This window comes from Girardinichthys multiradiatus, chromosome 20 (assembly GCF_021462225.1).
Source record: "Girardinichthys multiradiatus isolate DD_20200921_A chromosome 20, DD_fGirMul_XY1, whole genome shotgun sequence".
In the NCBI taxonomy this organism is placed as follows: Eukaryota; Metazoa; Chordata; class Actinopteri; order Cyprinodontiformes; family Goodeidae; genus Girardinichthys; species Girardinichthys multiradiatus.
The window spans coordinates 10,771,220-10,785,514 of record NC_061812.1 but is presented as its reverse complement, the minus strand read 5'-3'; the positions used below and the strand labels follow the sequence as shown (position 1 = coordinate 10,785,514).

Sequence of the window (14,295 nt, the reverse complement as noted above, 5' to 3'; positions counted from 1 at the left end):
AGAAAACAGAGAAACCAGATTATCTTCAGCACGGCATGGGGGTTGTCCACAAGATAATCGGATAATGGAAGAACAGCCGAGCAGGCTTTATCATCAGCTGAGTGGCCTGTAAGATGAGCAGTTTAGCTGAAGTTCTGTAATGAATGGACAGAGTGAAGTACTTAAAAAAAAATGGGTCTGCAGGTCAGTATAAGTTGATCAAATTGCAAGGTCAAACAGTGACCATGTTAACGACTTAGTAACAAGGCTGCAAAACCCAAAATGTGGCCTGCTGCTTTTCACTTTTGCTGAAGGATATAGTCCAGTCTGAAGTAACATGTAACGTTGAAATAAACACTGTGAACATGGGGGTTTCAAGGTGCAGTATGTAGTGTGCAGACTTTATTTTCAGTAGCAGTTGTGCAAATGGCAAACAGGATTAAAATATATATATATATATATATATATATATATTTTTTTTTTTTACACATAATTATTGCTTTTTACTGGTAATTGAAATTTTCAATTCAAATACGAACAGTTCAGCATGCCCAAAGACTGTAAATACAGAGAAACAATGTTTGTGATCAAGTATTTGGGATAAACCACTGCAAAAGCTTACCTAAAAAACTAACAAGACAAATAAGAACTGACCCAAATGATCCTCTTCAGGCACATCTGTGAAAAGTGAACAATCAATTACTGTCAATTTGGGCAAACGCCCTCATGCACCTTTAAGTAGATTTAGTTTTGTTGCCTGGTTGTGTGCTGTATCAAACTTAAAATTATTCTAACAATCACATTAAAATATTTTGATTTAGATAACAAGACAAATGTATAGAAATGAATGTGTTTGAAATGTGCAAGGCACATTTTTATTGATTTTTGGAACTTATGGAAATGTTCCCTTTTTATGAATGAGTATAGATTTGATATTTCATAGAGCTGGCGTTATTCTCTTTTTCCTTTTAAAGTTTATTCACCAAGGGGCCACCCTGAAAGTTCCAATGTAAAACTCTAATGCTGATGGTACTCATAACACCGACTGAGCTAGACACCATCCTTCTCTATGCAAGGTTCATCTCTTAAGCAGACCAAGTTTTCTCAGAGCCTCTTTTCGATCAGATCCCATTCCAGGAACCACCATCGCAGTGTAACCCACTGAGTCTAAGGGTGTTTCGGTTGAAGGCTGAGATGTAGTGTTGGTTTTCATTTGCTTGGCACAGGGAGTCTGCTGTGGGTCAGAGTGGTTTCCACTTTTTGTGAAGCCGTCTTGGTTAACAGAGCGTTCCAAACCTTCTGTTTTCAACCCACTGGACTGAACATGCAATAATAAAACGGGCTTCTGTTTTTCCTTGGAATGCTGTTGGACTGTAGGACTAATCTTCACAGGCCTGTTCTTGGGTTCTGTTTGCTCTTGAGAGGAACAAAATGATGGGTTTCTTGTTGGATCCAATGGATCTCTTGCAGATTTTTTAGAGTGATGCTTTGGGGGAGGCAGAGGGGCTTCTGCTCCATCCTCATGCTCGTGTTCTTTCAGGAGGCCGAGCTTCTGTAAAGCTTCCTGTCTCACCCCCTCAGGATTTGTTGAATTCTTCATGCTTTTTGAAAGGTCTGGTGTTATGGGTTCATCATTTTGAAATTTCACATATATGTTTGCAGGTAACTTTTTAGGTTTTGGGGGCACAGCAGGAGGTCCTGTCTTAGACTTGTGAACCTCTGAGAGGGATTTTGTGACATTTTCTAATTTCGGGGCTTCCATTGGTGGTGGACATTGTTTGTCCAAGTTTATGGTGTGATCAATTGTTGGACATAAAGGTGTCTTCTTCTGGGAGGCAGTTTTCCGCAAATGAACTAGAGCCTCATAAGACAGAGGTCCTCTTGGTAAAGGACCTTCAGCTGGCTTTGCTGAGTTTTCCTTGGGTTTTGTGGAAGGCGGTATCGCAACATTAACATTTAAAGGTACTGGTGGAGCAGGACGTTTCTGGTTGTGACTGGGAGTCGGTTTGTTTTTCGATGTGAACTGTGACCTAGAAGAAGTTGTTTTGTCTACAGGAGTGGGTGATTTGGTACTGGTAACAGAACCACTAGAACCGCTTGCCACAACGAGAGGTGTAGGAACAACGTAGCTCTGCACATGTTTGGTGTCGACATTTTTCTTCATGGGTTGCTTAGCCGGTTTCTGTGAACCTGAAAAACAAACAAGTACAGGTTTTACACTCAAAATACTCAAGTTTTCCTTTCTTAGCGTTCTAAGAAATGAACTCACTGTTTATATTGCTTTTGTCCATAGAGACAGACAGGTCAGCCAGTTTGGCTGCAAGGTTACCAGGGCAGGGAAGTCGTTCAGGTTCATCATGCGAAAGTCCACTATCATCTTCATTATCTAAAGACTCAATGGTTTCCTCCAAAAACATTAGACAGGCCTTTTCTTCTGCAGAAAGATGTTCTAGACTATCTTCACTCTGAAATACAAAAGAACCGATGAAACAAAGATGTAACCTAAAGTTGACAAACCTCCAACACAGAACAAAGAAACCTAAAGAACTAAAACATCTTGTAGCATTATGGTTTCAGGTTTCTGTTAGCTGCTTTGAAAACTGAGTTGTAGAGAGATGTTTAGGTTTTGGAGGTGAAGCTCCGGTACGTACAAAGCCAGAATTTGCGCTGACAACGCTGTCGCAGCTACCAGCACTCTCCATGCCATTCATCATCTCTGGTTCAGTGCCGCCTGGCCAGGTATCACTTTTGGGCATTTTAGTTAGTTGCACAAACTGTTGCTTCAATCTGTAGAAAGAGAGTAAAAAAATAGAGTGAACAAGGTCAACTACAAAATGTATCAGTGAGAGAGCCACGTGAAGTTGTTTTTTTCTTCCTTATATTATTTGTGGAGCAATCTGATAACAGTTCGAACCAAATCTAATTTAAATATCTGTTAAACTGATTAAAATCTCCTGTTTGCTAATTGTTAACAAATTAATACCTTAAGGCTGTATATATTATATGTAAATGTACAAACTGCACAAACATTGTTTTCCAGTCTCACAAGATGCATATTTATTTGTAAAATAATGTAATTTTGCTGCTGTATGTTTATCTAAAATCAGCTCTACTAGACATTTCTGCAGCAGAGCAGATATGTCCACCAGTTCTAAAGGTATTAACTGAAGAATAAAAGATACCACTGCAGGTTCATTTATTTGAAAGACATTTTTCATGTTGTTCATTACTGTAAGACTGACTTAAACTTTTCAATCTGTTAAGCTGTAAAAATCTGCAGTCATTGTTTTGGGTTCCAACCCCTGCAAAATGTGTGACTAATTTAAAGATCTGGCAGGAAAAACCAAGGCAAATATGTGCTCCTGCTAAATATTGGCTTGCCTAGGTTGCTTTATCCCCTGATTTACTCTTAATAGAAACATTAAAATTAATATCTTACCCTAAAGGTTTAAAACTGAGCACATGGGCCTATTAACAGTGTTGTAAAATAAATCAATAAAGATTAAAGTGCTATGCATAAAATAATAAAAAAAATAATATGGGTTACCAGCTGCCCAGAGGCATTCTGTATTTGCATCAATGAAATTAGGAGCTGGATTTTTCACGGTCTATGGCTATGTTGGGAAAAATTATTTTATTTTTTTTAAAGGATAATGTTTTAAAGAAACATTTTGCACAGGACCAGCTTTGTCCTACTAATAGTGTATGTTGCAGTACTTCTCTTATCAAAAACACCTATATAAGGTTGGCTTTATTTGGAATTTGATTGTATCTGCAAAACACAATTTGCACAGGTTGAAGGGAAGGAAGCAAACCGATTAATCTCAAGAGACACTGTAAAAACAAAGGTATCTCACTGGGTCATCAGTTACTCAAATGACACCCTGTTTACTGTGTGGATTATTGCTTTTAGAGATCGCAGGACTGTGAAAAGTGAAAAAAAATTTTTTTCATAATGAATCACTTCAAAAATTACATAAAGAAAAGACTAACTAGGCAATGAGTCTGAGAATCATTTTATGTTATATAGAGATATGCAGAGAGCAGCAATTATGGAGCTAGAGGTGAGACTGATCACACAGGGATGAAATTTAGGATTGAATAACTTCACATAAGCATGACCTTTGGCCTTTTCAACATTACAGAAAAAAACAAAAACTTACAAATGACACACTAGGGAGACCATACAGTAAAAGAGAATGATAACATTAGCCTACCTAATTAGCCTTATATATATATATATACACACACATATATATATACACATATATGTGTATATATATATATATATATATATACACATATATGTGTATATATATATATATATATATATATATATATATATATATATATATATATATATATATATATATATACACATATATGTGTATATATATATATATATATATATATATATATATATATATATATATATATATATATATATATATATATATATATATATATATATATATGCTTTGCACATATATATATATATATATATATATATATATATATATATATATATATATATATATATATATATATATATATATATAAATATATATATGTATATATATATATACATGTCCTCCCTGGGCTAAGATAGACCTCTGGTGAAAAAGAAAATATATATATATATATATGTGTGTGTATATATATATATATATATATATATATACGCACACACACACACATTGGGTTTTTCTATTTTTTTTTATTACCTCTGCCAAGAATGTAATGTTTTCAGATGAGTCTGTCTGTGTTAGCTACGCAAAAAGTTAGATAAATGTGTCCGATTTTCTTTTTCACCAGAGGTGTATCTTAGCCCAGGGAGGAATTCATAAAACTTTGGTGGTGATCCAGATTAAAATGCAGATCCAGGATTGTTTTTTTTTATGGTGTCAGTGACCCTACACTGGGTGGCAGTCTTTGACTCTCGTTATTGTTTGAAAACAAATTTTAACTTGTAAATGTTTTTTTTTCCTATAGTTTGGTTTGAAACAATTTACATTCAGTTAAAACTATAATCTACAAAATTAACTGAGGTTGAATCTATAATATAATCTGGGGTTCATTCTTTAACATTACATGATATAATCAATCTGTCAAGGTATGTGCTTGGCAGATGATGTCCCATCATGGCCATAGCTTGTTTAGTCTTGCTTTAAAAATTGCAAACTTACTTTAATAAGTCTGTTTATTTTCCAGTTTTTACTGAAAGCTGTCTTCATACCTTCAAGAGTAAATACTTGCTTTAATACTTGAGTGACTCACATGCGCAGAAAATTTCCCACCATAACCATAAAACACCCATTGGCAAACAATGGCATGCTATCATAGTGTTTGACAGGTATCACCCGTCCTACCCAATGCATGTGACTTGGATTACAGCACACATGGGCACATGGGACTCCTAATCTTCCTTTACGGGATCAGTTTCAGTGGAAGTGGAGGGCAGCAGCAATGGACTACTCAGAGCTATTTCACATCCAGTTTGCACATGTTGTCATCGTCCCGATCCTTGTTAGTGTAAATGGTAGATGTATAGTATTGGCTCTTTACCAAAGCATTACAGTTCTAGGCAAAAGATTTGCTTTGCGTATGCTGTTTCCTAGATAGTGCTGAAGAATTAATGTAAAGGACCCATCTGTACTGCTGTAAATATAGTTCAATGTATGATTCTGAACAATAAAGTTAAGGTTTAGTATGACTTAACCTGCTGCAAATACCTCAAAACACCTAATTAAATTTCATTAGGATTCATAAGATTTACAGATTTTTAGCAATCATATTTTTTTTTCTAACTGACCACTGTAGAGTTATTACTTATATTGGTTTATTCACTTATATTATAAAAAGGTAATTTATCCAACCTTTATCTCAATGTAGAAACCTTTATAAGTGTAGAAGCCAAACCCACAAAACCAGGATGTGCTTACCACCATAATGTTCTATGATGCAGAAAGTAAGGCAATAAATTTAACTGCCATGAGGGAATTATGTAACCTTTTTTTTTTGTTTTCTCAAGGCAGCTATAAACCTGTATATGGGTTTTAATTGGGGTCTAAGTTCATTTTTACACCGTCTTTGATAATGATTATTGGGTACAAAATTAATGAAACGCCAGTGATCATTGCAGTCTAAATAACTTAAAACTGATCCAGCCAAAACAAAGAAAACGACCTAATTATCACTTCTACTATCAACAAGGTAAAATATTTAAACTGTGCATAAAACATGACTTCATGAAGATAAATCGACTTTATAATTAACTAAATCATTTACCTTGCTAAATTACACCTATATGTGAATATGAGAAGGAGCAGCCAATGTGACGTGTTTGAGGATCCTACCTATTTGCGTCCTCGCGCAGCCCATCGGTAGAACAGACATCTTCAGACCCGCGTTCAACTGAGCGCGAGGTAAGCGCGACGATCTGAGAACACCTGCATGGACTTTGAGCTCTAAGCTGTCAGCCAATCAGATGGCAGCACTTTCCTTCAGGCACGCAAGGCTGTCAACGTCATTTTATAAACAATTGTCTGTGTTGTTTTGTTTCAGGAAAGCTATTCAAGATACTTTATTACATTTATTTTGGGAATGCTGTTACACTAAGATTTTCTGAACTGATATGACTGTTTTTTAAATGTAAAAAGGTATAAGAATTAGTAATAGTAAAACAAATAATCATATTTTGTTTGCTATGGAAAAAAGTGACCTTAAAGGACCTGACGTGTTGTTTGTTGTCAATTTGTTTATAAGTTTTGTTTATAATCCTCCTATCTTATATCAAAACCTACATAAATAGCATAAAATTCAGCACCAATGCAATTTCAATGAAAACCATGTCTGCCTTCGAAAAGCTGCAACCCTCGAACAACAGGTTATTATTGTTTCCTTGACAATTTGGATACTTTTGACATAAATCCCGGCTATTTCCCTGTTTCAAATAAAGCGTATTAAAACATTGCTGTCAGGGGTTTTATAGAATAGAATTTGATAGACAACACACTAATACTATTAAAGAGCTTTAAATGACTTATTGTGAACTTCTCTTAAATCTGAGTACTGCTTTCTCTACACCACTTTGATCTGTTTGTTGAGGGGAATCAGGCAATTTAAAAAGCGTAATAGGCTATTTATACACTTAGGGTTAATAAACATAAAACTTAATTTTTGTCAATTATGTATGAGCCAAAAAAACAAAAAATAGGTTAATGAGTTTGGCCTAACTGCACATTTTGCCCTTTAATATAACCTCAGTAATATCTGTAGTGACTGCTGCAGTTGGTGAGTGATTGAATAAAGTCTAAATCCTATTATGAAAGGGTAGCTTAAAATAACATGTAGTGCAATCTCACAATGACTGCAAACAGGTGCTTATCTTTTTACTCACTGTGACAAAATGTGGGTTATATTTCACTAAAAGAACAAAATTAATGGGTAAATATTAATGAATTATGAAAAAAAAAAAATCACTAACTTAAATTTAAAAACAAATATATTGTGTAGATTTTTTACAGGAAATGAATTATTTCTGATGTTTACTATAGTTAATTTTGATGACCATGGGTTGCAGTTAATGAAAACCAAACTTTAGTTTGAAAGGATTGTGGACCAGCTAGGAACAGTCCTTTATGTATTTTCTTGGATACATCTGTGTCCGGTTGCTCCTGAAGAACTGACACCAGCCACAATCAGTGCCTTGTAAATCTCCCCCAAACTCTTTACTGGGCTTTACAGACACTTGAAGACTGATTATCCCTGTGCCATTTTTTAACCATTTTATCCTTCCACTCAACTTCCCAAAAAAACAAATAAGCTTGTTGATGATGCTCTAATTTATTGAGATGTCCCTTTGAAAAAATAAGTTTCCACTGATACCAACACAAAAGATCTCAAACTGTATCTTTAATGCTTCACATCTTTTGTTTAAAATTATTTTAAAATGTATTACTGCAAGACTCCTACGTCCTAAACAATACAATAAGACTCAAACAACACTTTTGGATATAGCTTTTAATTGTGACAACACTGGAAAAAAAATCAAGTAAATCCAGTTATTCCATAGTGCTTTGTGTGCAACATTCATTGTTGTTGTTAGTCATGAAAACTTGGTAAATACAAACAAGATATTTTATTGTTTCATATTATGCAAGCTCATTAATCCATTTTCATAACAAAACAGACTACAAAATGTAAATGATGCACAACACACATAAAAACACAACTCTTGTTTGTGTTATATATCATCATACCCTCACCCCCATCCTCTGATGTTTAAAAAGTATCAATCAGCTCTTCCCCAGTCAAACTTACCATTTTGGCAACAACGCAGTATCAATATCGTCATAAAATGTGTGTGAAAAAGAAATACTGGTTTAACACAATTTTAGGCAACAAGATAACTGCCTGAAAAAAACAGACAATCATCCCCAAATAAACCTTCTCTGGGCTGGTGTTTGACTTACTGTAATTCCATGCAAAGCGATGATGCCATGACTTAATTATAAAATGTGAGAACATGCTCCTGTTGTGCAAAATGTACAGTAGAAGACTGGCAATCTTTAGTTAACGTGCACCAAATATTAAGACCTTAACTGTCCCATCAACACAAGACACAGGTGGAGATATATGTTGCATTAAAAGTTAAAGGGTTAAACCTAATCATGCATTTAATTAGTCAAGACAACAACAAAAACATCTTAAATATTAAATGAGAAGGTAAACAATTATGGTTAATTAGCAAAAGAAGACAAAAAGACTAACAGGTAAAGCTGATCTTATACACACACCCTATAGTTAGGATTTCTAGTCCCCACACTACACCTCTCGCATTATTCTGTTAAACTACACACTTTTAATACATTTGAAGTATTTAAATGCGCAGCAGTTCAAAAATACAAAAAAAAAATATATATATAACTTTCACAGCATGATATTTAAAACCTGCAAACCAGAATTACAAACTCCTGAAAACCCTTTAAACCAATCAAATAAGTCATGAGCTACAGATCTTGTGAAATCAGTTTCCAGCACTGTCATTTGAAATTATCCAACAGAACAAGATCACTGGTAAATGCTATTGTTTACACCAAAAAACGAAAAGACATACTCGAGCTAATTTGCACACACTTTGCTATATGATATTTTAGTATTTATTCAGTTTTAATGCCAACTGCTCCATAAATTCAAACGGATGTCACAAACAGCACATACGTTGATGTATGACTCTAGCTTTTAGCAATAGAACACATTTACACATGCTCAACATATAGATATCTGAAGCTAGCCAAATAACCCCACTAGCTAATTTCTGACACTTGTCTGCAAATAGAAAACAACACTATAAAACCAACATGGGTAACAGTCATACTTGCAGTGCTGTGTTTAAGACAACAGTGAATTGGATCACATCCCAGTACAAATAATTCTTAGTCATTGTTCTAAACCCTTTGCAGTGACGTGTATAAAGCAAGTTTGGTCAGTTGCGGTTTAAGTAGCGGCAATCTGGTGCATTTTCTGCTCAAAGCATAAGCCACATTGGTTCCATCAATGAGATTAGTAATCTCAACAGACCAAAACAAATCCTAAGAATTGTTTGCATATATAACTCCACTTCACTGAAAATATCTGAAATGATCCATTACCAACCCACACGATGGATTAGTACTACAGTAGCATTTTTGACCTTAAGAGCTTTCAGCAGTTAAAAAGTAATACTGAACCAATTAGAGGCTTAACACAGTGTCTGAGGATTCTCCAAATATGCAATAGGATAATGTGAGGTAGAGGATAACACAAGCAGGCCAACAGAACTCGCCGGACATGAGGGCAGAGGAGTTGGTGGTGGTTGTATCTGTGAAAGGGGGAGAAGATAATACAACTTTCACACTTCACCAAAATTGGTGTGGCCCGTCTCCTTGGCATGCTCCCGGGCCTCCTTTTGTCCCACCAGGCCTGTCTGGCACACCATGCAGCGTAGTGCAAAGCGGTTAACGTCTGTGAACTGACGCTTGCGGCGAGCCTCGTCCGCCAGCTCAAGGGCTTGGGCCAAGATTATGTCATCAGTGGTAGAGAAGATAGTCTGAGGAGGGGCATCAGAACTGGGAACCTCTTTTTGCAGAGGGTCATAGTGGATGCCGTCGTAGATGAGTAACACGCGTTTTTGGTAGCCAGAATCCTCCCCAAATCTATCTACCCTAACTGTCTGAGTGTCCACCACACAGATCTCACACTGGTAAAACTTAGACAAGATGGACACCTCAATGGCTCCTCCCCAGGTGTCATCACGTTTTATCCAAGAGCAATATTCCTCATTGGTTTTTCCCAGCACTGCCTCACAGTAAGCTGCAGGGTCACTCGACACTATCTGAGCAATAAGGCTGCGCATTTCTGGGGCACAAGCGGGGTCATACACACCTCCTTCTACAACGTAATACACACTGGTGAAGAGGCAGGAGTTGTCAGCTGGGACCACTCGACGTGCCAGCCCCGGTGAGAGTTTCAAGTGGGGTGCTTTCACAATGGGATGATCCTGAGGTTTTGGCTTGTTCTTTTCCTCCTCAACAATGAGTGTGTCTCCTGTACAGTACGAGACATCAATAACACGACTCTATTAATTCTTGCCACACTGTGATTGAAGAAGGAAAGAAGAAACAATGCATCGAATATAGTTGTCCAACTCTAGCTAATACGTTTAGAATGCTTTAGAGTCTAAAAGACTCACTTATTTAGCTTGTGGAACAGGACAAGAACAAACTCAAACATCAAAACTTAGATAAGCTAGTTTTTCAGCAGTTAAATGTCAAGTTATTACATCACTGCATATGCCTGAGCCATAAAATTCCTTATTTGAACCTTTAAGTTAAGCTGCAGGAAGGGACCTTCATTAGCATTTTAGCATGGTCCTGCATGCAGATTGTTAAAAAACAAACTAACTTTAAATAGTTCATTTATTCAGTGCATGTTATATGTAGGTTTTGCCCATGCGAAACATACCTGACTTGATCGGATAGTCCTTTAAATGGGCATCTAAATTCCTAAGATCAAGGCTGGATGGTGGGTAGCCAACCATTATTTTCTGCACATTGCATGGAATCCCTGTTAACTCCTCCACCTTACTCTTCAGCTCCTGGACACAGGACTGATGAGTCAAGCCTTGCATAATGTGGCTCCCGTTTTTGGTCTTACATCGAAGCCGCAACATCCTGCCTGCAAAAATGTGCAATGTTAAATCTGGGCATTAGATGTCTGGTAAAAACAACAAGTAAACATGTAAAGACTCCATCCATAAATGAGAAGAGCTAGAATGTCATTAGGCGTCTCAAAGAAGAGTTATGTGTAAGCAGCAAATTTATGGAGAACAGACAGTAGATCCAAACTATAACTTCAGTAGTTTAATGTTTAAGATTACTTCCTTCTTGAGAGTATTAAACTTTGTATGAACAGTGTCTAAATCACTAACGTACCATAATTCATTTACTTACATAACACGTTCTCAAGGTATGAAAAATAGATTACAGTTAAACTGAATCTACATGGAGGGAGTGCGATCAAAATGTTGAGCTAATATAGTAGTTGCCGAGAACTTTTTTAATGTTTGTTTAGATTCACCATCCAAAACTGCATTTTTATTTAATCTACACACCCTTTTCTTCTTCTTCCATCTTGATAAATAAATTCAAAGCTCATAACACTGAAAGTATTAGATATATAATTTAATCTTAGAATCGGGTACTCGTAAAATAAATGCAGCTTTCCTGACGTTTAACATGGTTGACATTTTTATTTCTGAGGTTTATTATAAACATTCAGAACATGGCATGCAAGGCTCTTTCAGGACGTCCCTCTCTTCCATTGAGGTCATGCTGACTGAGTTGAACTAAAGCCCACTTAATGATCATTAATAGAGATTTACTGGACTAAAATGATACACTGTATAGCCTTTATTCTCTGAATGGCCTCCAATGGTTCCAGATATGATTTAGTCGCTGATCTAATGTGTCCTCCCACAGAAAGCAATCGCATCCATGGCATGGCTAAGTCAGGACGACCTGTGGTTCTGTTTTGTGATTTAACGTTTTAAACAAAACCACACTGGCCTAGAAAAATAACAGAACTGCTGACCAGCAAGAGAGTAAACACCCGACTGCCCCACTGCTTTGTTTTGGTTTCTTTGTTACAGTTAACCACTTCATTCATTATTATCGTCCTACATGCTGCAGGCTAACCTAAAAACTCAGCGCCAAACTAGCCAAGTTGGTAAATCATATGGTAAACTTTTAAAAAGTTAACTTTAGAAACAATGTGTCTTAAGAGTCAGGAGTGATAAATGAAAGAAAAACTCGTCTGAGAGATATGTTGGCTAGCTAACCATGACGTTAGTTGTGCTAACATTAGCAGGCTAACTTAGCCGTCAACCTATCTGCGTTCACCAAACAGTCTCAGTCTAGGTTTTCCGAGTCGTTTGGATGTATAATAACCCCGATTTTTGTCAATAATTCATTTATTGGATAGAAAAGTGTGTTATTCTGTTTTCTTACCCGACGCTGACTTCAACCCTGCCTGCCTTAAACAAAACACGTACAACGAAAGGATGTGACGTCAGTTGAGTTCGAAGCTAAGTAAATAAAATGCACCTTTTACTGTTCAAAACTGCATAGCTTTTACTTTCTGACTATTATTGTTTTTTTTTTTTTAAGTTTGTATGCGTGTTTTTATTTGCCTGCCACCTTTTCTGCTAATAAACTTGAAGGTTCAATTTTATGTGCAAGTAAAGACCTATTCAATTTTATAGAACAGTTTAGTTACAATTCTAGAACTATCCCTTTGGAAATGTATTTTAACATTTAAAGATACACTTGATATGTATTGGCCATATCAGTTCTTTCTTGGAATAAGCATTATCACGCCACAATAAAATGGAAAAACCTGATGAACAATCTTGAGCAATCTTCACAGGGCGTTATCTCAACAACTGTGTCTTCATTCAGTAGGTGCTTCAGATCCATGCAACATGGACGTTACAGGAGATACTTTCAGGCCACATCCATAACCCTTTATGATTCTTTCAAGAACCTTAGATAATGAGATCATTTCTACACCAACTAATTTCCCTTCAAGTTCAATGAGGTACAGTTCAAGAGGACTTGTGATATAAACAAGGCTTTCATCCTCTGAATTCAGATATCTCAAGCATAATTTTACTACAAAAAAGGATTAAGTCACTTTCCTCATTATATGTTATAGACTTTAAATTCCACATATCCACTAGTACAGCCGTGATTTTTAAAATGAACATTGTAGAAATACCTGAAACACAACTTTAACTGGAAAAACTAGCATTTCTGACCTGGTTGTAACCAGAGTTTTACATACCCTGTTTAAAATTTCAATTTTTTTTTCTCCTCACTGACAATAAATCAGTCAAAACCTTTCTTATTTTAGGTCAATTATGAATACCAAAATCTTTTCTTACAAAATAATGAGTTTTTTTGGGAGAAATTTACTAAGCTTTTACCCGTTTCACAAGTTTACAATCATTTCTTTTATACTTACTTACTAGAACTGCCTTTTAAGGTGTATTACTCGGGCCAAACCATTGGCATATCTTTCTACAATTGTTTGCTGGAGTTTTGGCCCATTTCTCCTGACTGAACTGGAAACACTGATTGACTTCTGTAGATCACCTTTTTTGCACACATCTTTCTGCTTTGCACACAAATGTTCTATGGGTTTGAGATAAGGGCTGTGGGATGGTTACTCCAAAACAATGACTTTGCAGCTACAGGGGTTGGACAATGACATGAGTCTATTCAATCGAATCATACAGATTTCAAGTCAGGTACATACATTCCAATTAATCCTAACAATCGAACAGTGCAGTCAGGTCAGAAACAGTTTGTATGTCAGACAGGGTGGAAGAAAAGGTTCAGTATATTTTCATACAGTGGATGCAAATACCTGACTGCAACTATGTACAAGCCAATACTGCTGAGAACTTCGATTTCACTTGTTTGGAAAAACTCATTTAATCAGTCTGACAGAGAGAGGTATCCCAATCCTTGTGGTTTTTAGTATAACAATGACCATCAGTGGGACCCTTTGTGAGGTGCCTTGAGACGACATTGTTGTAAATAAGCACCGTTTAACTAAATAATCTGAACTGAAACTATCTCTGTAGTTATGCTGCTATAGGCTTAGGCTGCTGGAGGACATAATGACCACTTTCACCCTCTTCGCTACATTCTCACACTACTCTCCAATTTTGCATTATTTGCTGTTATTTCAGCTTTTAACTTTGTTCTCTCT

At 36.1% G+C, this 14,295-nt stretch overlaps 2 protein-coding genes across 3 annotated transcripts; both read right to left on the bottom strand.

The window, feature by feature from the left end:
• Positions 1-351: 351 nt before the first annotated feature.
• Positions 352-6,467, bottom strand: zgc:158258 (uncharacterized protein LOC791186 homolog). Its single transcript, XM_047348031.1, has 4 exons — positions 6,336-6,467; positions 2,631-2,766; positions 2,249-2,444; positions 352-2,169 (listed from the first exon to the last, which is right to left on the bottom strand). The coding sequence occupies exons 2-4, from the start codon at positions 2,733-2,735 to the stop codon at positions 1,058-1,060; spliced, it is 1,413 nt and encodes a 470-aa protein (XP_047203987.1). The 5' UTR covers positions 2,736-2,766; positions 6,336-6,467; the 3' UTR covers positions 352-1,057.
• A 1,519-nt stretch (positions 6,468-7,986) lies between these two features.
• Positions 7,987-12,623, bottom strand: yod1 (YOD1 deubiquitinase). 2 transcript variants are annotated; one of them, XM_047348905.1, is made up of 3 exons: positions 12,528-12,623; positions 10,984-11,196; positions 7,987-10,566 (listed from the first exon to the last, which is right to left on the bottom strand). In XM_047348905.1, exons 2-3 carry the CDS (start codon positions 11,189-11,191, stop codon positions 9,872-9,874), a joined length of 903 nt encoding a protein of 300 aa, XP_047204861.1. In that variant the 5' UTR covers positions 11,192-11,196; positions 12,528-12,623; the 3' UTR covers positions 7,987-9,871. The 2 variants fall into 2 exon arrangements, with proteins under 2 accessions (XP_047204861.1, XP_047204862.1); XM_047348906.1 differs by having other exon boundaries at positions 10,984-11,192; positions 12,528-12,584.
• Between the last annotated feature and the right edge of the window lie 1,672 nt (positions 12,624-14,295).